The sequence below is a fragment of the Monodelphis domestica genome, chromosome 5, assembly GCF_027887165.1.
Source record: "Monodelphis domestica isolate mMonDom1 chromosome 5, mMonDom1.pri, whole genome shotgun sequence".
Classification (NCBI taxonomy): Eukaryota; Metazoa; Chordata; class Mammalia; order Didelphimorphia; family Didelphidae; genus Monodelphis; species Monodelphis domestica.
The window spans coordinates 59,523,598-59,549,858 of NC_077231.1; the positions used below are offsets into that span (position 1 = coordinate 59,523,598).

Consider the following 26,261-nt stretch of genomic DNA (forward strand, 5'->3'; position numbering starts at 1 on the left):
ATCACATATATACATATACATACCACACAGAAATACAATGTAGGAGGATCTCTCATGGAATGGGTAAGTATACAACATATGCATAGTTGCAAAACATGAAAGTCACACTGATATATACATTTCTGTGGAAAATTCAAACAAAGATATTCCTTTAAGTCTGCACAGAAATCAAGAACAATGTATATGGATGTACATAAGTAAATCTATATAAAAACAAACTATGTACACATATATACTAATGTAGTAACAAACTAACTATATTAGAATAATCTATTAATGTTCTAATGACTAACTATAGGGACAGCTTAGAGAATTTGTTCAAAGTTTTAGGGAAGTAGGGACAGACAAAACTCCTTAAGTATAGAAGTTAGATTACATTATGATCTTGGGTTAGTAATTGTTACTAATAGAAAATTTTGTTTAGTTGAATTTCTGGACATTAGGAGATAAGACAGTTACATATTCAAAATGCTGTTGAAATTTTTGTTCTTGTTTAAAATTGTTACATGATTTGTTATTATGTCAAAAAACATGTTCATGTAAATCCCTATTACCTAAACTATTTTCCTATACCCAAAACAGCATAGAATTAGATAGACAGAATAGCCAAGGTAAGATTAGGATTTGTTATTTGGGGGGGGGGGTAAAGGAATATTTAAGATAGTACAGGGTTAAGAATTAGATAGTTATAGTTATATAAAGAAATACATCTAAAAGGTAAGTATTAATAAAAATTGCGGGGTGCATTTTTTTAATACAAAAAGGGAGGAAATGTGGAGAAGAGAGAAATTATAAGAAAATGCATGCAAAGGACAGAAGCCAGAGATGGGTCATCTGTCAGTCAAATGAAGATTCCATTTGGAATGTTACTGGGAAAAGCAGTTTGGAGTCAAGCCAATGGCAACTGTTTTTCTGGGACTTGGCTGAAGGGCTTTGGGGCTTTCTGACTGATTTGAAGGAAGAAGCTGGGTTTACCTCTGGGACTTGGGATAATCAAGTTGGAGGTGGCCTGGCTGATTTGAAGGCAGAAGAAGGACAATAGTCCATATACCTCTCTCTGACTGGCTCTGTTTCATGCTAGTGACTGAATTGCCATTTCTCTCAATATCCTCCAACCTAAGGCTCACTGTAGAGAATAGGGATATCCCACCCCTCTTACCTCCATCCTCCACCCTTGTCTTGTCTTCCCCAAATAAACCCCTTGTTTGACAAAGAAGATTAAGAACTATTTCATTGAAACCTCACAGCTCACACTGAGTGACTTGAGGGAGACTGAAGAAGGTGGGAGGGGAGGCTGAAAGGCTTCTGAAGAGGGAGGTACAAAATGGAAGAGGCTAGGCAAAAAGAAGATAACTATCTGATCCATTTGTTATCTAGTACCCATCAAATATATCTTCAAATATCATCTGTTGCAGATGTGTCTGAGTTCAAATTTGAATCTAGGACCTCCTGAGTCTCAAGATCTGGCTCTCAATCCTCTGAGTCATCTAGCTTCACTACTAATAATTTCTTAACTGTGGAATCAGTTAAATCTTTTGTCAGTCCTTATCCAGCATGACTTCTGCTACATTTGGAACTATTGACCACCCTATCTTTTGGTATAGTCTCTCTTCTCAGGATTTTGTGACACCAGCATCACCTGTTTGTCCTCCTAACCACTTCTCAGTGTCCTTTACTGTACCTTAATATGATCCTTAACTGTGGGAGTTCTCTAAGACTCCATCTGGGGTTTTCTTTTCTCATCTTTCACTCTTGGTAACCTCATCATTAATGCCATCTCTAAGCAGATGACTTAAATCTATCTATCCAGCCCCATTCTCTCCTCTGAGTTTTAATCTCTATTATTAAGTACATATTGGACATTTCAAGCTGAGTATCCTATAAGCATTCGAAATTATCCTATCTAAAGGAGAACTCATACTTTTTACCCTCAAATCTATCCCTCCTCAAAATGTCCCTATTTCTGTCGAAGGCATCATCATTCTTCTAGTCTCCCCATGTCATCATCTTGACCAAATCCTTGACCCTACCCTCTTCCATTACTTCATATATCTAATCATTTGTCAAAATCTTACTTTTTCTACTTTTACAACATCTCTTATGTCTGACTTCTCTACTCATATAATCATGACCTTAGTTCACACCCTTTTTATCTCTTACCTAGACTATTGTAAGGATCTCTCAATTGCTATCCTTGACTCAAGGCCTTCTTCTCTCTTCATAGCCACTCTTCTACTCAATGAATTGCAATGGCTCCATTTGGATGCTAGAATAAAATATATTTCCCCCTGCTTAGATTTTAAAGTCCATTACAACTTGAATCCAGCTGATTTTTCCAGGGTCATAGTATGCTACTTTAATTCCTATAGTTGGTGATCCAGCAAAGCTAGCCTTCTCTCCATGCCTCACAAGCATCATTTAATCTCCCATAATCATGCTTTCAGTGAAGTGAACAGAACTAAGAGGACATTGGGTGCAGTAACAGCAATATTATATGATGAACTTTTATGAATGACTTAGCTATCCCTAGCAATATAATAATTCAAGAAAATCCTCATGGACTCATGATGAAAGATATGGTCCATCTCCACAGAAAGAACTTATGGAGTCTGAATGCAAATGGAGACACACTATATTTCACTTTATTTCCTCACTTCTTTTTTTTTTTACTTGAATTCTCTTTCACAAAATGACTAATATGGCAAGATATTTTTCACTCTTACACACATTAAATTATATATATATATATATATATATATATATATATCAGATTCTTTGCCATCTCAAGTAGGGAAAGGGGAGAGAGGGGGAAGAAGGGTGAGAACTTGGCTCAAACTTAAAAAAAGGTTCAAATTGCTTTTTCATGTAATTTAGGAAAAAATACAGTATTAAAAAATCATGCTTTTGCATTGATTCCATGCCTTGAATGCATTTCCTCTTCTACTTTAGAGAATTCCTAAGTACTTTCATGATATATACTTCAAGCAACAAGCAGCTTTACCAATATCCTGATCTCCCAGTTGCTAGTGCCTTTCTAATTACTTTCTTTTTATTTGCATTTGCTCTTTTCATATTTATTTTGCAAATACTTATATATGCATTTGATTCTTCCATTATAACATAAGTTCATTGAGAATGAGGTTTTAAAAATTTTCTTCATATTTTTATGTGCAGTGGCTGTCTAGTACTTAGTAGGTGGTTCTAGATGATGGTTGATTGATTAATGTAGAATAGTAAACATAAGATAGCCAATCCTCATAGGCCAGCATAATAACAGAGATGATTTTTTGAATTTTGGGACAAAGTCTATCTATGAATTCACCCTTTCCCCCCAAGCCCTGAACAAAATGAACCTCATTATTTCTCAGTGTAAAGTCTAACTTGTATTTTAGTTTTAGAATCCTCAATGTAGTAGTAAGAGCTCTGAACTCAAAGTCAGGAAAAATGTTGGTTAAAAATCTTACCTCTGTCACTTATTAGCTATGTAGCCATAGGAAAGGAATTTAATTCCTTTCACTCTTGTTTCCAACATCTATAAAATGAGGATGACAATTCTTCACTGAGTTGTTTTGAGGATCAGATACTTTTCATACATTAAAATGCTATAGCAACTATTCTTTTCATGGTTACTATTATTGGAGCTCTTCCTTCCATTTTTGATTCATGCTTTCCCTAACATAGTGAAAAGGTGCTCTCTCTCTCTCCCTCCCTCCCTCTGTCTCCTTTGTTCCCACCAAACATGCCAGTCAGATTCTCAGGAAGCTGGACCATAAGGCAGAATTTCAAGGGAAATTCTGTTTACAGTATAGACCAACAATAATAACACATTTTTATGGTAGGTTAAGGTTTACTAAGTGCTTTATTTATAATAGCACTACAAGGTAGTTAATACCAATATTATTATTCTCATTTTACAGAAGCAGAAAATGGGGATGACAGCTTAAGTGAATTGTCTCACAAAACTGTATCTTGTGATGGACTCCACATCCAATTTCTTGGCTCATGTGGATCTTGTTTGGATTTCCAAAAGTAAGACTTCCCCAACAATTGAGCATAACCTTTTGGCTTTTGGAATTCAATTTCCTCTAGGAATTCCAATATATTTCAAACCTTGGCTCCCATAAATGTTGGTAAAAGAATTCTAAGCTTTTGGGCAAGCATACAAAGTAATGATGAATATTACATATTGATTAACCTTATTTTGCCTCCCAAAATATACAAAAATAGTCCAAAGGATTCATAGTAGTTCATCCAACAAAACACTTTCTTTTTTCTACCATTCTAGCTACTTTCCCTTGGGGATTTACATAGTTCTCCGGACATGTTGCTCCAGTTTGTATGTAGGACTTCCATTGAAAGGGAAATGAATTTGATGCAAATCTATCATTACTATGATGACTTTCTTCTTGATTCCATGGACTCATACAAGTCTTCATTCAACCTTTTGATAGTAAGGAAGAAAACACAACTAGAAACAACTTCTTTTCCTACTGGACCAATGCCAACCAATCGGCTAGTCAAACATTAAGTATTTATTAAATGTCTAATAGGTACCAGGCACCATGCTAGACTAAGGGATTCAAATACAAGGAGTGAAATAATTCCTTCTTTCAGGGAGTTTACAGGGGAGACCACAAGGACATGTGTAAGAGTAAATATTATGATAAGAAATCCAAAAAATATAAAGTAGTTAAATGCTAGGAAGTTTGAGAAAGGCGCTAGCAGTTAAGCAGAACAGAAAGGCATTAAACAGAAAGTGTTGCTTGATTTGAGGCTTGAAAAAAAGAGAGGCATTCTATGAGCCAGAGGTAAGAGGGCATGCATTACTGGCATGGGAGACAGCCAACACAAAGATATGGAAACGAGAGATGGAGAGTTTCCTTTGAAACAGTAGGTTAGAGTAGCTGTATCATAGAGTGTGTGCAGGGGAATATTTCACGATGGGAATGGAAAGTTTTCTTGGGTCCAGCTTATGAAAGCCTTTAAAGGCTAAATAGGAGTTTATATTTGCATTGAGAAGCAAGTGGAAGCTGTTAGGGTTGATTGAAAAGGGGAATGACATAGATTTGCACTTAAAGAAAACCATTTTGTCAGTAGTGTGGAAAGTGGACTGAATTAGAGAGAGACTTGAGAACAAGAAACCAACAGGAAATTGCTGTTGCAAAAGCTGTGTGAGTAGAAAGAAGGGACAGGATTCAAGAGATGCTTGGAAAGATGACAGCAAAATTTAGTAACTGATTGCATATATTAGATATGAGAGGGAGAGAGGAATCAAGAATAGGTCAAGGTTATGAGTCTGGAAGACTAGAAAAAAACATGGTGCCTTTGGGTTGGAAATTTGGAAAAGGTGTGGTTTTTCTGAGAAAGATAATGAGCTAGCCAAAAAAAAGTCATGATCACAGCAGAAAGTCAACTCTGTCCCAAACTCAGCACTCTTAAGTTCATCACCTTTCTGTTAGTTTCATCACGAGTGCTCTAGAGTTATAGTTAATCATTGCATTGATTTCTAAATCTTTCAAAGTTGTTTGTCTTTTTTATGTTGTTTTTTTCCCCAGAGTATAAATTAGCCTCTTTGTTCTGTTCATTTCTTCAGTTCATAGATGTATTCCCAGGTTTCCCTGAAACTGACTCATCATTTCTTACAACACAATAATATTTCTTAATGTAGCATAATTTGTTCATCCATTCCCCAGTTATTGGGTCCCCTCTTACTTTCCGGTTCTTTGTTACTACCAAAAGTATTACTATAAATATTTTTTGTGTTTTTGGGTCCTTTGGCTTTTTCTTTTGCTCTTGCTGAGTTATATGTCCGGCAGCAGTATAAATGAGCTATTGATTTTTGGCTAGAGCAGTTATACCAGTTTTCCTCCCCTATTGGGTCCAACTTTTCCCCAATTGAGGTCCCAGAACTTTAGAATCAAAGATTTAGAGCTGAATCACAACTCCTCTTCAAGTCATTAAAGTCAAGGGCCTCGTTTTAAAAACGAGGGACATTTAGACTGAGAAAGTTTAAATGACTTAGGTGGGTATGTAGGTGATGGGTATCTGAGATGGGGTTTGAACTCAGGTCTTCATCAAGTCCAGCACTCAATCCTTCATTGCCTTTTTGGGACATGTGGCTAAGAGCCCATGAAACTTGTCATGGGTCTCAGCCTCAAGACAGCCTTCCTTGGTGAGATAAGCATACATCCTCAGATGTTTTATTAGAAGAACTGAGTCTGTTTTTTAGCTCTGCTGCTCTCTCTCTGATCTGTACTCAAGTCTTTCAGCATCTCTTCTCCCAGAAGGCTAACTCTGCTATTGACCTCTTTTTTTACAGCCCCAGTGTAAAAGAGTGGCTGTGACATAGTAGCCTGAACCAACCAGTTTTATCCTTAGTTGAACCACAACTACAGCCCAGGGCTGTGTCCTTGTGGAGGAAGGATGGTTTCTGGCTTTATCACATTGACGCTGCTAAAAAGCATCCCAGCTGATTTGTTATTAGACTGAGGAGCATGCAGGGAGTAGGGTGGCAGTGGAGGGGGGTTCTCTTTTTTGCTTTAAACTGTTACCTTCCTCATCCCCTCTAACACTTATCTTTTTCTTTTTTTTTGTCATATTAGCCAGTCTAATAGGTGAGGTGATACCTCCTAGTTGTTTTCATGTGTATTTCTCTAATTAATTGTGATTTGGGGCATTTTTTCATCTGACTAAAGAAAGATTTAATTTCTTCATCTCAGAATTGCCTGTTCACATCTTTTGACTCCTTTGTAGTCTTGACTCTGTTCTTTGTATATTTGAGAAATGAGGTCTTTGTTAGAGACACTTGCCATAATATTTTCCCACAGTTTGTTGTTTTCTTCATAATCTTGGTCGCATTTTTTTTGTGTAAAATTGTTGAAATTTAATGTAGTCAAAGTTATTTGTTTTATATCTCATAATGTTCTCTATATCTTATTTGGACATAAGTTCTCCAAAAAATCTGACAAGTAAATTATTTTATACTCCTCTAATTTGTTTAAGATTTTAGCCTTTATTTCCCATTTTGACTTTACCTTGGTGTATGGCACAAGGTGTTGGTGTACGCCTAATCTGCCATGTTGTTTTCCAGTTTTCCCAGTAGTTTTTTTCTCAAATAGCGAGGCCTTCTTCCAAAAGTTTGGATCTTTGGGTTCATCAAATACTAGCTTACAATGGTTAGTTACTACTACGTACTGAATATCTCATCAACACGTGAAGACTTCCTCTGTAGAACAGGCAGATGAGAACAATTTTGTTCCAGTGGCCATGAAGGCAGCAAAAGCAGGCAGTGGGATGTGCCCAGAGCTTGGCTAGACTGAGAAGATGCTCAGGTTCTCTGTTGCATTCAAGGCTATCACCATTCATCTTAATTCTTGTCTTACCCCTGGGCTTTGATGACTGGAAGAGAGAGGCTGATGACTTGGCAGAAGTCTGCCTCACTTCAATCCAATTTATGCCCATTATTGACATGATGTCACGTCATTGGTCCTCTTTGAGAAATGAAGAATGAACAGCATTAGGTACCTACTATGTGTCAGGCACTTTGCTTGAAATGCAAAAAAAGGTGAAATCTCTAAACATCAAACAAACTTCCTACTCTCAAAGGCATTTATAGCACAGGGAGGCAGGAGACAACATGCTAACACCTATGTACAAATAAGTCATGTACAGAATAAATTGGAGATTGTTCCCGGAATTAAAGGGGATCAGGTTTCCTGGAGAAGGTAAGATTTGAGCTGAGACATGAAGGAAGTCAAGGAGAGTAGGAGGAAGAGATGAAAAGGGAGAAAGTTCTATGCCTGCATGACAGTACAAAGACTGACACAAAATGGACCCATTTAAAAGAAATTATTTTAATGGAAAATTTGTCTAGAATTGTTTGCAAGGACCTCCCCCCCCCATTTGTAAAATGTCAGATCAGTGTTCTAATTCTGCATGATTGGAAGTTCTTTGAAAATATATTTAAAGTAACAATAATAACAACAATGAGCATTTTTTATGAATTTTATTTTATCAAAATTATCTTTTTGTCCACTCAAATATCGTTGGAGGTAGGTACAATTATGACTCTCATTTTATAATGTAGAAATAGCTTGAGTGAGGTTAAGTGACTTGTCCAGTGTCTCCCAGCTATGAGTCTGAGGTAAATTCAGACTCTGGACTGTGTGACTCCAGGTTGCCATTCGTATCCCCTACCTGAATCATGTAGCTTCCTGGCATTTACAAACTATCATCTTAGTTTTTTCTTCTTCATCCCATTTCCCATAAAGTGTGTTGTCCCCATAAACTGTGAGCCCTCCCCCAAACATTAGAGTTTAATACATAATCTTGTCACTCTGGACCCCACCCACAGTATTAGGTCAGTGATGCAGTGTATAGCAGCACCCTGGACTTAGAATGAGGAAGACATGAACTCAAGACATGAACTACTTTAGACCCTTACTGACTGCGGTCCTGGGTAATAACAATACTATTTAGCTCTTATGTCATGTTTTAAGGATTATAAAGTATTTTATAAACACATACGCATATTTATTTATCAAAATAGCCCTGGAAAGTGGGTGTTTTTCTTGTCCTTCTTTACCAAGTTTAAGTGACTTCCTTCATCTGGAAAATGATGGGATTAGACTCATTGGCCTCTGAGGTCCCCTCTAGTTCTAAATTTATGATCCTGGGACATGTCCAGACCCACGGTCACTGTTGAGATGGCTGCTCTGTAACAAGTCAAACCCAGAGTGAAATTTTCTGCTCTGTAACTGGTTTCTATTTTTGGAGAACTGAAATGAAGTTGACTTAATTCTTACAAAACTGTGTAGGAGTTGGGTTTAGGTCAGGCTGCTAAAGACTGTTTCAACATGATCACCGGCTAGAGGCTGCAAGTCCAAGGTTATATAATGAACCCCTAGCAGAGTCCAAGATAGAACTTCCTCTGCTTTCCCCTCTTTTGGGGGTATCATCTAAACATACTTCATTCTTACTGGGTTAAATGGGAAGCAGAAGGGTACAGGAGTCCCCTGTGACCTACGAGGCTATTTTCACAGTAACAATCTTTTACCCAGGAAATTAAAAACTATATCTGAAATAACAAGGAAGCTGCTTGGAAGTCCTCTGTGCATTATTGCTCAACAGAAACCCTGATCTCTAGCAGAAATAGCATGCTTTCTTAGCTTTTGTAGAGGAAAAGTGCTGTGTGAGTTGAAGAATCTAAAAAAAGAAATAACCATTGTGCTCTCCTCCAGGGTATTGTCAATTATGTTTAGAGTCTTACCCCAAATTGCAAAATGAAATAAAGAATCTTCAAAAACTTACGAAAGCAGTAAGAGCCACTAAATAGTGCCTGGAGTTGTAGGAATCATCTATTACTAAGTGATAATCAAAATAATGGCTCCATTCTTGTCGCATTTTGCCAATACTAATCGGGACACAATGCTTTAAAGTTACAAATCCATCTACATGATGAATCTCATTCAATTTGACTGATTTCATCTATATTCAATTAAATTCTATAAATGTTTATTGAGAAGCTACCACAGTCAGAGTCTGCTTTGGTGACATAGAGAAAATTGGCCATGGAGTCAGGAAGACCCCGGTTCTCATCTGGTGATGGTCTCTTCCATTTCAAAATCTAGACACACCGACACAAATTGGTTGTGTGTTTCTGGGCAAATCGCCTTTGCTTTTAGTGATGTAGGCAATTATCTCCCCTCTATAATTTGGGGAGCATATAGTAAAGGAAGTTCTTTATTTTGGGGTTCCTTCCATTAGAGAAATCACAAACCTAGTATTATTGCTATGGGCAAGGTTAGTTGAACAGGTATCCAGAGAAAGAAATACAAATGATATAAAATTATTCTCAGTGTCTAAAGCACCAATAATTGAGCATCACGAAGCCTTCCTGGCACCTAAACTGGGCTTCGAAGGAAGGAAAGGACACTAGAAAAGGGAAGGGAAGGTCAGAGTGAATTTTTAATTTTTAATAATTTTAAATAATTATTAATAATAATTTTTAACATGTCCAGAAGAGACTATGAGCTCTTGAGGGACCTTGGAGACCATTGAGTAGAACCACTTTTTTTTTTATACCTATGGGGACACCGAGATAGATAGGTCAAGGTTAGATGACTTGCCTCAGGTCACACAAATGCTAGACCTCAGAGGTTGGGTGTAAGGCTCTTTTAGTTCCAAAGCCCTTTCCTTTCCAAAGCATGAGGGTGGGGTGTGGAAGGATTTAACCAAAGAACCAGAATCTTTTAAATGCTGACTAAATGATAACTAGATGGTGCAATGGAGAGAGGACCTGGAGTCAGGAAGACCTTACCTCAGATTTGGCCTCAGACATGTATTAATTGTGTAGCCCTGGTTAAGTCACTTGCCTTTGTTTACCTCAGTTTCCTCATCTATAAGATGATCTGGAGAAGGAAATGACCTTTTGTATCTTTGCTGAGAAAACCCCTAATGGGCTCACGAAGCATTGGACATAACTGGAAAAAAACGGAACAAAAGTACTCTAGGAGATTACTGAAAGGAGAAACATTAAATAAGTTTATATAGTCTGGGAAGGCATCTTTTGGGAAGCCCTGAAGGCTAAGATTAATTTGGATAAGTAGTCAAAGAGTAGGACACAAGTGAACAACAACAACAAAAATGCAAACCACTAACTAAACATTTCTCACCATCATGGCAAGGTACAAACATAGAGATGTGCTCAAAAATAATTTTCTGTTGGGACAATGGCCATACTGAAAAATAAATGAGACTATGAAGGTAGAGTCTTAAAAATAGTATCTTATGGGAAACTCCTTTTCACAATATATGTATTTGAATTTAAAACGTTGAAGTAGGTATCACACAAGCATTTGGGACATTTCCGGCACGGCCAGCTCAATTTCTGTGCCTGTGGTTTCCAGAGGGAGTTAGACAACTGGTGGTCTTTTCAGTTTTTACTCCCCCCCCCATTGGACTGTAGAAAATACAAAATATCCTCTAGATGGCATACAAAGCCTTTTCTTTGGTAAACTCCATTTCAGGGAAATGCATTGCATTTCTAAGAGATTTTAAGAACTTATTTCAAACTTCTCTGACACATATTAAAAATACTCTTCATAGGAGAACTTCTTTTCTTGGTATTTTGAAAGACTTGGTTCTAATTCCCTTCCCCAAAGTAAGACACAGTCCTCGGAGGACATGTGACCTATAGAGAGCAGAAGAAACAAAAGACATTTTCCAGGGACAAAGTGGAATTGCAATGACAGGGGAAGGGGACAGGACCTGAAAGGAGGACGTGTCTGGTGACAGCCTATTTCGGTGAAGTTGGAGGTGTCAGACTGAAATAGGAATGAGCATCACTAATCGGTACATAAAGATTGCTGCAGGCTACCTAGTGACTTATTTGAGAAATATAACGAATATTATATTGTATTTCTTTTGTTAGGTATTTCTCATGCCCAATTACATTTTCATCTGGATCTGCTGCACTCAGGATGGGGTGCATGTTTGCTAGCTCTGGGAAAAGGCAGCTTCTCAAACTAGAAATGGAATACCTTGAGAAATTACAGAATCATTTATCTAGACAATTTGAATATTTGAAAGGACTTTAGAGAATCATCTCTTCATAGGATCATAGATTTAGAAATGGAAAAGATCTTTACTTTTTTTTTAAGATCTTTTCTTATAACCTGCTTATTTCATAGAGGAGGAAACTTATAGAGGTAAGCAACTTCTCCAGGGTGAATTTGAATTTGAATCCAGGCATTCCTGACTTCATAGCACTAGGTACTCTACCATACTGTTTCTTGGTTTTAGGGGCTGAAGTTCAAGGTCATATTGCTAGTTAGCAACAGAACTTGGCCTAAGGTAACTCATTTGAATTTGTACTAATAGAAGATAGTAAATTCTGTGAGCATCTATGTTGTTGTGCTTCCATCCTGTCTAACTGTTCATGGCCCTCTTTGGGATTTTCTTGGGAAAGAGATGGAAGTGGTTTGCCAATTTCCTTTTCCAGTCATTTTATAGATAAGGAAACGGAGGCAAACAGAGTTAAGTGAGTTTTGCCCAAGGTCACTCAGCTACTAAGTGTCTGAAATTAAATTTGAACACAGGTCTTCCTGAAACTCACCTGCTTATCTGTGCTGTACACAACTACTTTTAAAACAGATTGGAAGTTATAGGGAAGCACATTGTAACTTCTAAAGGAAAATTGTTGAATGGCTCAAATTTCAAATGGGCTTTTCTCACTATTACTTTACGTACACATTGTTCTAGAAATGTTAGCCATAGTAATAAGGGAAGAATAAATTCAAAGATGTGAACTTCAACAAGGAGAAGATAAAATTTCCCTTCGTATAGATGATATGACATATTGAGGAAGAGTCAAGAGAATCAGCAAAGACCAATGAGATGATTGATAATTTCAGTTCAGGAGCAGGATACAAAATTCATCAAAATTCTACTGAATTTCCAAGCCATGTTAAAACAAAATATAAAGCAAAAATAACCTCAAACCAGGAAGCAATTATGAGAGAAATTCCATTTAAGATAGTCAAAAACTGCATAAAGCATATAGGAGTTAACCTACCAGGGACAATGTAAGACAATGTATCTATAATTAAAATTACAAATTATTCTACAGAAATAAAAGGAAATATGAACACTAATGGTTGGGTTGTGCTAATGAACAAAATAATAATGCCTAAATTAATTTATAGGTTCAGTTCTATTCCAACTAAATTACATATGGATTAAAGAAAACAAATAAAATTCATCTGAAATTAAAAAATATAAAAAAAAAACTAAGCAAAACAAAACAAAAAACAAAATTCATCTGAAAGAACAAATGATCTAGAATCTCAGGGGAAATAAATATGAGAAAAGTCTGAATAAAGAGACATGAAATTCCCTGACCTCTCCTTATTATGAAGTAACTGACGCTATTTGGTTTGAACAGTATGCAAGAAGCAGATCCAGTAAAGAACAGCAATCCAATGTTTGATAAATCAAAGAACATTAATCATTAGGGCAGAACTGTTGAATTCATTTTTAAAATAAGAATTTCTAGGAAAACTGGAAAGTAGTTTCACAGAAATTAGGTTTAGACTACTATCTTACACTATATATATATATATATATCTCAATAAATTCAAGATGGAAACATGACCTATATTTAAAACAATTAATGAAATCTAAGAAGAAAGAAAGAAAATTAAAGGAGAAATTAAAGAAAAGGAAGAGATGAGAGTATTTTGGTTAGGTAGGAAATTTTTAGTGAGTAAGGCATATTTGGCCTCAGACACTTTTTAGCTATGTGACCCTGAGAAGTCACTTAATCCTAATTAAATAGTCCTTTCCATTCTCCTGCCTTGGAAGCAATATGTAATGTTGGTTCTAAGACAGAAGGTAAGAGTTTACAAAATAAAAATAAATGAGGCGTAAAGGAGATCATAAAACCTAAAATAGATAATTTTGATTGCATAAACTTAAAAAGCTTTTGCATAATGATAACAGGACAATAAAAGAAACTTCAGAAGTCAGAGTAGGAAAAATAGGGGCATCGAGTATCATCAATAAAAGTCCACACACACACACACACACACACACCCATAAACATATTTGACATTTTTTCCACTGAAAAGTTGTTGCACATATCATCCCCTTCTAAGTGAGTAGCACCAGCACTCAGGAAATCTTGACCTTGCCCATCTCAGGACTGTTGTTTGGTCACCAGCAGGCTTGGTGTGCTCTTGCTTCCAATGGGGAGAAAATCTCCAACAGAGAAGAGTCTTCATGTCTACTTCTCATTGCTGTTGGGTCTTGGACTTCAGGCCTTCTATAAGGAGGAATGGGAATAGCAAGGGCCATTTCTGGGGCAGTGGTTGGTGGCTGGAATTCCATGTAGAAAATGTAGAGACCACAAATATACAGCCTTGAATTTCAAGTGGATTGAGAGTGATGTGACCAGAGGCCAGGTCCTTGGGAGAAAACCTATTCCTAGAGCAGAGACCATACCCAGGAGCAGCTTTGAGAAGTGGAAATCAGAAACTGCCAAAGGCATCAGTTATGACATATTTAACTCCAAAGAATGGAGGCCAGTAAGCTGAGGAAGTAGATTTATTTCCCTCACACTGTTGCTCATTTCTAAGCCATGGTATTTTTTTCCTCCCTTCCACCTCCCCTCAATATTATCTCCATGTTTTCACATATACAGAAATTTATTTTCTTTCATTTTATGGAGAAGGAAACTGAGTCACCAAAAGTAAAATAATTTCCTCACATCTACAGAAAATTTGTAAGCCATCGAAGTGGATGTCAAATCTAGGTATCTCCATAAAAATAAAAATTACATAAATATCATTTAAGGGACAGCAAACAGGAGATAAGACAACAGGTTGCTGGTAGGAGGAACATCTTCCCTTGGGATATCTGAGGAAATAGAGGAATGTTCTTTTAGGGATATCTCCATCTGTGAAGAGATTTTACTTTTCACTCTAGAGATTTTTGCTCATCTCTTGAAAGAGATTTTGTGCAGAGGGTCCCAACCCTGGAAGCTGAATGTCATCTTTTCCTTTCTGAGTTAGGGGTATAGAATAGGAGGCCCAAGTATAGGGGTGCCCTCTCTCTGGGGAGGGCATAAGGAAGGGTAGGGATGATGGGGTGTCAGTGGGAATTGGGGTGTGGGCTAGATGCAGCTTTAGGATCAAAACTATGGTAAGAGTAGGAGAACTTGGACAATAATGGCACTGTGGGATTGGCAGCCAGTGCATCTTCTGACATGGCCAGAGAGTTTATCAGAGTGAGTAAACTTCTGGGAGAATGTGAGCTCTGAGTTATCCTCCAGATACACCCTCAGATGCACCTGAAAATGTGAATTCTTTGTGTTTGACTTCCCACATTCTGGGATGTTCCATGTGTGGTTGGATGAGCCCTTTACCCAAACCTTTTTTCTTGATCTAACTGGCTCCTGAGATGCTGCCCAAGGTGCTTTCCCTAATGCTCTGGGGCACCAGAGGCCACCAGCCTGCCAGATTGCTGGAGGCCAAAGCCAATGTGGGTTCAGCAGACTTTCCTGGGTCAAGGAAGGCCACTGTATTCTTCTTAGAGCCAGGTAGGACCTGTTCTAGGATGAAGAGGAGGGGCCTGTCTAAAATGATGGCCTCCTTAAGCAGGTCTAAACCAGGTTTAATATTTATTATATTACATTAAAATTATAATCTATTATATTAATATATAATGCAACATATTCTATGTGATACTATACAATATTATAGTAATTAATAATTAATTATAATAATAATTAAATCCTTAATATATTTAATTAGATTTTATAACTGATTTTGTAACTGTTCTTGGGGATATATATATACATATATATATAGTTTGCTTAAATTTAAATATATATTAGTTATGTTTAATGATTTACTGTTGGAAAAGGCATTTGTAAATTCTTAGATCTTTGTCTATTAGGTTTGTTAGGACTTTCTACTTACACAAAATTAACAGATCTTATTTGTCCATTCTGGCAGTATTGAGGAACTCTATGATATTGTAGTTTGAAAAACTTGGGATTTGGGGGCAGCTGGGTGCCTCAGTAGATTGAGAGCCAAGTCCAGAAATGGGAAGTCCTGGGTTCAGATCTGGCCTCAGACACTTCCTAACTGTAGGTCCCTGTGCAAGTCACTTAACCCCTATTGCCTAGCACTTACTGCTCTTCTGCCTTGGAACCAATACACAGTATTGATTCTAAGATGGAAGGTGAGGGTTTAAAAAAAAAAAGAAAAAGAAAAACCTCAGATTTTTCTTCTTGTTCCAGTGGAGAACTTTATGAGTTATTCTTCCATAATGATTTTCATTTCAGATCATTTAGAAAGTAATAAAATTTATATTTGTTAATAACTGGAAGTTATTGAATCTGTATTTTTGAATAAGCTATTCATTGTGTAAGTTAGGTTGCAATTATTCTTATGACAGATCAGTAGTATACCCTGATTTTTTATAGAGATAGGAGGAAAATAGCAATAATTTGTCTCTAAGCTGTAAATGATAACGATTTTGCTTTTGAGGAAAAGATTCAGGACTTTAATCTGCTGCTAATCTAAGCTTTTCTTTTTAGATATTAGAGTCTGAGCCTCTATAAGGCCACTATTCCTTAATAGAACATAATGCCACATGCTCCTGCAGTCTGAAGACTGCCTTTGGAAAGGACAACCTTGTGAAGATGAGGGTAGAATTTTCTTAACTTGACTTGGTTTCCCTATTATGATACTTCCTTTAGAACAGGAATGTCTCTCACTCCCTTAAATCCTGAGTCTGATTTGGCACCCTAGGTAATAAATAAAGAACAGAAATAAATATTAAGAAATAAGGAGAGTGAGGTAAGTGAATAAAGAGAATAAATAATTGAAGTCAGTTGATTATATATGTCAAATATAATTTTTACAAGGCATTGAGCATGTACTAATACTAAACTGTAGAAATAAAATATATGTCAGATTTTTAACTAGAAAAGCTAATTCTAAGGGATAGATCATCACAGCTTCTTTCGAATTTCTTTTCAGTCTGTTACTGGCAATTTTCCAAAGCAAGTACCTGGTTTGGATAGAAGTAAAGTGTGACCAGAAGCATAGGAAATGTGAATTCTCTAGTACAGAGATTCATAATTGGATATTTTTTATATTAATAGGATTAGAATCCCAAGTTTGGGGTTAGCTCTTACTATATGACTTAGTTATTGGTAATGCAAAACCTTAGTTATTGCATTATATTAAGATCTATATTTCAAGCAAATTAGGGAAATATGTTACCAGTGATCTGGACTGGGAAAAGCAAATCTTCCAAAGGAACTGTTTGGAGGACCAGAAAATCCAAGAAAAAGAAGATGCCAGCAACAGAAAATGACACCAGAAATCAGACATCTGCACCATGAAACTTGAATCATTGGATATAATGAACCAGGCAGTGGTGGTTGGGTCACTCATCCCTTTCACCTCTTTTCCATGTGTGCTATTTTGTTTGTAGGACCTTTATTCCAGAAGCCCTCTAATGTCTATCTGTCAATGTGTCTATCCATTATTTTGGACATCATGTAAGCATCTCCAAGGAGAATGTAACAATGATGCTTTGGTGTTTTTCACCTAACCTTCAGGTTCTTACATGTCCTGGTAAGTCAGTTCTGAAATGAATAAATATCATATTTGTGGCGATTCGTTCAGGAACAGAGTTACAGTTTCCTTCAAAATCAGAGGGATGATTGTGAGAATTTATTCTCTAAATTCTGTATTAATTCCTATACTTGGGTCTTGAATTAGAGGGGCTCCATTCAGTCTGTTGACTTTACATTTCCATCATTCTTAGGAACTCCAAGGAATTTGTTCCCCCCCCCCCATTCCCCACTATTAAACCTGATTGATAGATAAACTTTTCACTGCTAGATATGTGACTGTCCCTTTCCTCCAAATCTTCTATGGGGGTAGGGATGGGTTGAGAGTCTTAATGGACAATCTCCCCACTAACTATATTCACCAAAGAGAGATGTCTTGGGATATCCAAGAGAGAGACTAAATAATGAGCTCCTGAATTGTATCTGTAGACCTATTTGAAGGAACTTCCATGTTTTTGATTATCAAGAGGATTACTTGCCTATTAACTTATTGATTAAATGCTAGATTAATCAATAAATTGATATCTTACCCAAAATCCAATCTCATGAATATTTTAAATTGTAACATCATTTTACATTTGAGGAAACCAATTTTGGGAGAGGTTAAGATACTTACCCAAGATTACAAAGCTATTGGAAATGAAATTTGGACTCAGGTCTTACTGCCTCAAAGACCCCTGCTTTATCTACGAACTTATTCTTCCCTCCCAATTTGAGTAACTTACAATTCAGTCTAAATTTTCTCTACGTTTTTCTGCTCGAAAAACAACTCAAACTGGGAAACGATACCATCCACTGATATTTATGTTGGAAAAAATAGTGGTGAAATGAAGGTTATCATTTTTCTACTTATTTCCTTTAATGGAAATTCCATCTCAAAAATATCTGACTTACCTCTACTATTTGGAAAATAAGCTTTGAATACCTTGTGTTTTTTTCCCGTGTAAATCAGATTCCTTTTAATGTACTTTGAAAGTAGATGTGTTTTGACTTTATTCCCACCCCCATCTTTAAGCCCCAAGTTTCAGAATCTAATTTTTAAAAAAGAAGTTAAGTGTTTATAAAAGGATCTCTATGTTATTACAACTAATCTTTGGAATAGTGTGGCTTTGGGTGATTTACAGAGTGACAAGGCTAATGTAATAACAATGAAATATACTGGAAACACTCACTCCTTTCTTATCTTAATGGCCACGCAGATGCAGGGCAGCTTTCACAGTCTTTCCCAATTTGGCAGGGCATACCAAGAACCTAACTTGCTCAGCCACCTGAGAGCATGCCTACTGAATTTCAACAATTCGCCACTAGAGGGCTTTCCTCTACCTCTTAAAAGCTTCTTGGAATCACGGAAAAGGACTGGCAACCAAGACATTGAGACATTCATTAGCTAGTTCATAGGCTGTGTAAAGGTGTGTAAGGGACAAAATTCTCTGAAAGACAACACATATAAGAAGAATTATAATTGAAAAAATGGCGGGGAAGATATCTGGAAAGTATAATGTAACAACAAATGAATAAAAAGAAAGTTATATTGTTTTATGAAAGAGAAAAGAAAAAGCCAATTATAGGCATAAAAGTCAGTAAAAACCTACCAAATAAAATAAAACAGAATGCTATTTAGTAAGCTGAAATTGGGATATCAATGGGAATGGGATTTGTGATTTCATTCGTATAGGAAACATCTGGGTAAGGAATCTCCCTCTGCCAAGCAGGCAGGTGCCTCCTTTGTAGCCTTATTTACTCAGAGAACAGAAAGGTTTAGTAATTTGCCTAGGCTCAGCCACATCCAGATGTGTTAGAGGTGAGCCTAGAGCCCCATTCTTCCTTGCTTCAAGACGGAATATCTCTCCCCTGAGTCCTGCTGCTTCTTTCACAAGGGCTGAAATATAGGTGATTCCATTCCATATTTTATAGCATCTTCGACTTTTGGTGTTGGATACAATCTGAAATGTCATCTAGTTCAGTACTTTTGTCTACAGATAAGGACACTGGAGATTAAGGACCAAAGCCAAACAGTTTTTCAAATCAGAAGTTAAAACAACAATAACGACAAACAAAAACATGTTCTTTGGACTCCAGGTAACTCATTTTTTTTTTTACCATTTTGATAGAATCTTAGCAACTTGTGTGGCTCCCTTGCTTTAATGAACATATTTCAGATGAATGAAACTAATATATCTTGTGCCTAAATCTGAAATGTGAAAGGGCCAGTTAGCTGAGAGGCCAACTGGTTCAGAAAGAAACAGACAAGGAGAGGTGAGACAGAGCTGGAGGAATGAAGTTCATGGCCAGAGAGAAGAGATTCAATGCTCAACAGATGCTATCTTGGCAGAAGTTTACAGCATGCTGGGTGTTGTGGTGGAGAAGGAGGAGAAAGGTAAGAAGCTAAAAGAATCTTTACTCTCAAGAAGTTCACTCTTTATTTACGGAAATAAGATCAATGAATAGAAATATAAGGGAGGCTGATGAAATAGGATATGATAAGTGGCCAATGAAACCAAAAATAAAATTCTCTTGAAAAATGGAAATAACTGGATATTTTAGGCTATTAGTCCCTAGGGGACTAGAAGACCTGAATTCAAGTGCAGCTTCAGATACTTCCTACCTCTATGACCCTGGGCAAGTCACTTAACCTTGTTTGCCTCAATTTATCGTCTGTAAAATGAACTAGAGAAGAAAATAGCAAACTACTCCAGTATCTTTGCCAAGAAAACCCCAAATGGAGTCACAAAAAATTGGACTTGACTGAAGATGACCCAACAACATAATTGCCAAAGGGAAGTGGAAAGATACCTAATGCATGTGAGTAAGTAGGCAAGGTAAGTGATATAAAAGCATAGATGTCAAACATATTGGTCCAAATCCCAATGTGGGCTGAACACACTTTAAATGTAATTGGGAAATATTTAACCAAATAAATAAAAACACAGAACATCACTAATGTTAATATGTGCTTTTCTAAGGCATACTGTTTAGTGGCCCCCTGTTTCTATTTGAGTTTGACATCACTGGTATTAAGGATGCCATTAGGATACATCTATATCTGGAAGAGAAAGTGAATGTGACCAATGGAAAGGCAGAATAGTTTACTTTGATTGCTATATTGTCACCAGATCTAGAGGATCATTCCCTTTTCCTAACAGAGCTGAAAAGACAAGGTACACCACTTGTCACTTATAAGAACTTTATATCTCTCAATCCTAGGTCAAGTAAGGGAGATCGGAATAATAATTCTTTTTGAAATTATTTCAAACATTCTTTTTTTTAAATTTTGAGTTCTAAACACTCTCCCTTTTCTCCAACTCCTCAAGCACCATTTGGAAAGCAAGAAATGGGATGCCAATTACACATATGAAGTTATATGGAATATATTTTCAGGTTAGCCATGCTGTAAAACAAAAAAAAGTGAAAAAAGACTTTTAATTTGTTCTTAGAGTAAGATAGCATTTTGCAAGGTAGTTATTATGATTTTAAACTAGAGGATCCATTATTTTGATTTATAGTACTGGCGTGATGCAGTGGTGTTCTTATGGGATATATCTAAGGAACTGTGATATAGAATTCCCTTTAAAATAAGAAAAATTATGATTCAAAGATTGCCATGGTTTAAAATTAGTATTTAATTTTACTTTCAACTGAATTTTTCCTCAAGGTCTATAAAGCTGTAAATATTTAATGGTTGCCTATTATGTGGGTAGGAATTACTTGTATTATTTCATTGATACAGGGGAAACTCCCTCTACCAATACAAGTCTTCTCTATAGGTGGTAATCTATGAGCCACCTAGTCTTAGAGAGTTGCCTAGGGAACAGAGAAGTTATATGGTTTGTTCATATACACACCCAATGGATGCTCCATGCTTTAATGCTGACTCCATGTATAATTATACTATCTCTTGCCATAGTGGCCTAAACTAACAAATAATTCCATAGGCTAAGATGTTATGAATTAACTCTTTTCCTTGATAAATAAGAAATTAGCTAGGAAAGAAAAACAATTATGATGGAAAATGAAGTGTTTGATGAAATGTTATCATATCTCCATACAGAAAATCTCTCAAACATATCACTTTTTTATTTTTCAATAAAACAACTCTTACCTCCCATCTTAGAATTAATACTGTGTATTGGTTCCAAAATAGAAGAAAGGTAAGAGCTAGGCAATGGGAGTTAAATGACTTCTCCAGGCTTACAAAGATAAGAAGTGCCTGAGGTTCAAATACAGATTTGAACCCAGGACCCCTCCATCTCCAGACTTGGCTCTCAATCCACTAAGTCACTTAGCTGCCACCATATATCACTTTTAAATTGTTATATGAAAATTCCTCAAATTGGCAGTCATTGGATCCTGCAGCAGCACTGATGCCATATCACAGTATTTTGTAAAAGAATTATATTCAGGAATAACTAAAACATCCCAAAGATATTCTTTATACTAGCTGAATGCCCTCTTGTTAGTTCTTGGCACTATTATTCAGACTTGGAGCAATATCAATAATCAAATTCACATTTCCATAGTGCTTATCTGTTTGCAAGTGCTTAGAAAGCATTATCTCTTTTGAATTACTATAACTAGCATTGGGCAATTGTGGCTTTTCCCCAAGTGCCTACACAGGCATGGATAAAATACATTTCCTCCTCATTGTGACCACCATTCCTACCTTGATTTAACATTTACCTAGGGACCCTGGAACTACTACTTGAGTTGCATGAAAGGAGATTGAGCCAATTTTATAGAAAATGACGCTTTCTTCTTGTATTTGTTCAATACATTTGCAACCTAACATCCACTTTAAAATTAGTTGCTTCTCTGATTTTTTTTCTCTGATTCAATAGACTGGTAATCATTGAAGATTAAATTATCATTATTGTCAAAAACTGCCCCATGCCAATAGCCTAGTTTTTTTTTTCTTTTTCATTATTTTGTTCATTGGCTCATTCATTTATTAATTCAATAAGTGTTTATTGAGCATGAACTGGTCACAGCATACTCTGCTAAGAATTGTGGAGGATTTAGAGATGAATAAGATGTCTGGTTTCTGCTCAGATTTCAATGATGTGTCACCATTAAAAATGGCAAGTCCTCTTCAATTTTCCATCTCTTTAGATGTACTCTCCTTGTAAGCAAGGGTTTTTTCAGTTATTATAATTATATCACCAGCACCTAAACTTGATCTTAGCCAAAAGACAGAGAAGCGATATATTTTGCCAGTATCTAACACAACTTGGTGTATTCTCTTGATTGTTTAATAAATACTTGTTTGAAGAAGTTAGGTGGCCCAGTGGATAGAGTGCCAGGCCTGAAGTTGGACTCTGATTGCCTAACCCTTTTGTCTTGGAGTTGTTACTAAGACAGAAAGTAAGGACTTTTTAAAAAAGAAAAAAAAAACAAATATTTGTTTGTTGATCAGTGGAAAAACATTTATTATGTGCTCACTATGTACTGGGCACTGTGCTTAGCACTTTAAATATAGATTAAAAAATGAAGCCATCTCTGCCTTCAAGGAGTTTACATTCTAACAGGATATATAATAGGTTTGAGAAAGTTAATGAGTAGCGAGGGGTGTTATGGGCATATTTCTCTAGAGGAACATTCAAAATATTCAGCATGATGATGATGATGATGATGATGGGTCAGAAAATGTTTGGAATGAAAGAACTATGCCACTTCTGGGGCTAGATGGATATACTGGGGTCCCTTGTTATAATAGTACTGTAATTTTGGGATCTGTCTTCCTTTGCTTCTCCTTGCTGATATCATGAGTTAGATTCTCGAGAACTCCTTCTCGGTGAGAATGCTTTGAGTTTGAATTATCACACAATTCCCACCCCTCCATCATTGAATTTGTTATGGGTGTTAGAATTCTTAATTACAGCTCTCATACTTAAAATATAATGTATTCAGTTCAGAAAATCAGAATTTGCAAATGTTCAGAGGTGGGTCATGAGTCCATACTTTGCACATAAAACCAGGTTTTTCAATTGGCCAGATTTGTGATTTTTTTCCCCCTCTTCCTTCACTTAAAAAAAAAAAGTATTTTTATAAAGGATGGCTTTCTGGGAAGGGAGAAGGATAAGATACAGAGGGAAATCCAGGCAACATAAAAACACAAGATAAAAATAAAAATCTATTTTTAAAAAAGGAAAAAAAAAACAAGTGGGAGAATTATTATTGTTTTAATAGCAGAATGAAATAATCATGAGAATAAAATTATTTACAGTAAATTCTATCTAAATTAATATAGCAGGAGTAAAACCCTCACAACTGGAAAAGTTTATGCTTCCCCTAATGAATTCCAAGTGGTATTTTTAGAAGCTCCCTGCATAGAACGGAAATATGAAATACAGCCCTACAAAGTATTTCCTTGCCTATTGTTTTTAATGTGAACTTTTGAGTGGAATGGCTTGAGGAATGGTTCAGTTTTTAAAGATCATGTTCCATGTGGGAAAATGTGCCCTGATCTCTTAGCAAGAAGGGTACTTTTATTCACCACAATACAAGGCTGCTTCAGACTGCCTTGTTAATTTAATATCTTTTCCCAAGCTGGTTGTGGACTCACCTGTCTGCCAAGCTTTCTTTGTAAGGTGGGAATGAAATACACAAGCTGTCAGCATAAGGTGGACAGTGAGAATTACATGAAGCCACAGTCACAGAGAGGCTGTTATCTATGTTAGCCCTTGGACCTTTGCTTTGGAGGAGAGGGGAATCCGCCTGTGGTCAAGGCTTCTGCCCTTTGACTAATGGTTTCATGAGGAAGTAAAAGTGTTGGACATTTGTGCTTTTGATACGTTGCTTTGTAAATTTACTTTATACATTATGAACTCAACAAAATACCCAAACTCATTTCCATATAAAAAAAGAGTAAAAATGAGACCTTAATGAAATTGTGACTCTCTTAGACATGGTTTTTTAAAAAGTGCATGTTACAGTTAGAATAAAATCAATACTGCTCTCTTGTCTGTATCACTTTTTGAACATTTTTCAGCTTTCTTATGTGTATATTTTAAACTTTCTTTTATCATTTATCATATTATTATTTGACTTTAACAAATATCAATAAACTGGAACATTCCCTTACACAAAGAAAGAAAAAAGGGGATTGAATAAGATAGTGTGAATATTATGTATAATTTTAAATAGCATATAGCAAATTTAACATGGTTTACAGTATATTGCTGTTCACCTATATCTCTTCCTGAACTTGCTACTGATCTCTGTGTCATTTTAAAAGAGATTCATTAATGCTCAGTCCCCCACCCCCTTATTTTCTCTTAGGGTGAATGAAATTCCTCTTCTCCTCTAAATCCATTAGATTCTGGGATTTTAAAAAATTATCTGGGAGTTCATTTATAGCTTACTTTTCTAAGATAGATTATTTAAATTCTTTATTGTTCTGTTAATATGCATATTTCATGTTTTTGTCAATTTTTATCCATTTCATTTAAGTGATCAATTTTGTCAACATATAATTGGGCAAAGTAATTTCTAATAATTAAACATTTTCTCTTTAGTTGTTGTAAATTCTTTTTTTTTCCACTTTTGATATTGGTAATTTGGTTATCTTTCTTTTTTGATCAGATAAAGTAATGATTTATTTATAATATTATATTTCCCCCAAATGACAGATCTTATCTTTGTTAATCAATTCTGTTTCATATTTTTCCAATCTTCCCTCCTTGGCTTTCAGAATTTCTACTTTTGTCTTTAGTTGGAGGTGTTTGATTTGTTGCTTTCTTAGGATTTTTTTTTCATCATTGTGTGCTCAGTTTTCCAAGTTGATCTTTGCCTTTTTTTGTTACTGGTGGTGAAAATGTTTCAAATGCTTCCCCTAAAGTCCATATCTCAAAAATCTGAGTATGTTGTCTTACCATTGTGATTTTATTTGATGATATCTATTTTTCTTTGACTGACATATTCATCAGATTTAAATTATTTGGTCTTGATACTGAAGTTATTTCTTCAAATATTCTTTATTAGTTATCATTTTTATTGTGTTATGGTCAGTGTAGGATATATATTTAATTTCTTTTTTAGTTTATAAGGTTTACTTTTGCATATGGTTATTTTTTGTGAAATTTTAATATGCAGATAAAATATACATATTTTTGTATTTTCCCATTGAGTAATTGTCATGGATTCATCATCTGATAGATGAGTTTTCACATTACCTTTCTTGGAATTGTACCTCTATGCCATTTTATAGCCATATTCATCTGGGTTGACTTCTCTACCCCCTTTTTAACTCCCCTTTATTTGATATCTTCCTTCAATTGAGGTTCTTGGAGGACAAGAACTCAGCTTTATTTGCTTATATTTGTAGGCCTTAGTATAATGCCTGGCACTTAGTAAGTGTTTAAGAGATGCTCTGATTTCTTTTTATCACTCATCTATTTTTTCTAAAAGTTGTATTCAGGTCTATAATATCTTTATTATTTTGTCTGTTACATTTGTCTAGTTCTGAAGAAGGTATATTCACATACATTGTCCATTTCTCTTCATAATTTGATTGTCTCCTTTAAATATTTAGTTTCTTCCCATTTTGTCTATCTGTCTGTCTGTCTGTCTATCTATCTATCCAATAGAGATTTACAATTTTATCATCTATGTTGCCATCAAGCAGAATGTAGTTTTGCTGTTTATCTTTCCACCATGTCTATTTTGTTATTGTCTTATCTCCAGTTATGATTGCTCCTGATCTTTAAAATTTACCTGAAGCATAATAAATTATACTCCAGTCTTTCATTTTTACTTTATGTGAATCTTTAAGTTCCAAGTGTTTTTCTTATAGATAACATTAATAGATGCTCTTTTCTAATCTACCCTGTTACCTCTCCTTTTTGGGGGTAGTTAATCACATTTATGTTAGTAATTCTGCTTGTTAATTGAGAAATTCCTTTAATCATATTATCTTAGACTTTCCCTTCTAGTTTCAGACCCCTTTTTTCAAAGAAGGAGATAGGGAGATAGATGTACTCTGATCAACAGAAGTAGTCTGTAACTGAAGTGGTCTATTCTAAATCCTCTGCTCTTTTTCTCTTCATTAAACCCATTTCAAATAATTGGTTGCTTCCCTTTCTCTTTTAAAAAAATCTTTCCTTTAAAATCCATACTC

The 26,261-nt window shown here is 35.8% G+C and overlaps 1 protein-coding gene across 1 annotated transcript in view; it reads left to right on the top strand.

Annotated features, from left to right (window-relative positions):
* Nucleotides 1-3,069: 3,069 nt before the first annotated feature.
* OTOGL (otogelin like) overlaps nt 3,070-26,261 on the top strand; it is a 256,085-nt gene continuing 232,893 nt past the window's right edge. The window contains exon 1 of the mRNA XM_016425678.2: nt 3,070-4,029. Within this exon, the coding sequence (XP_016281164.2) occupies nt 3,975-4,029 (55 nt within the window). The 5' untranslated portion in view covers nt 3,070-3,974. The remainder of the gene's footprint in view (nt 4,030-26,261) is intronic.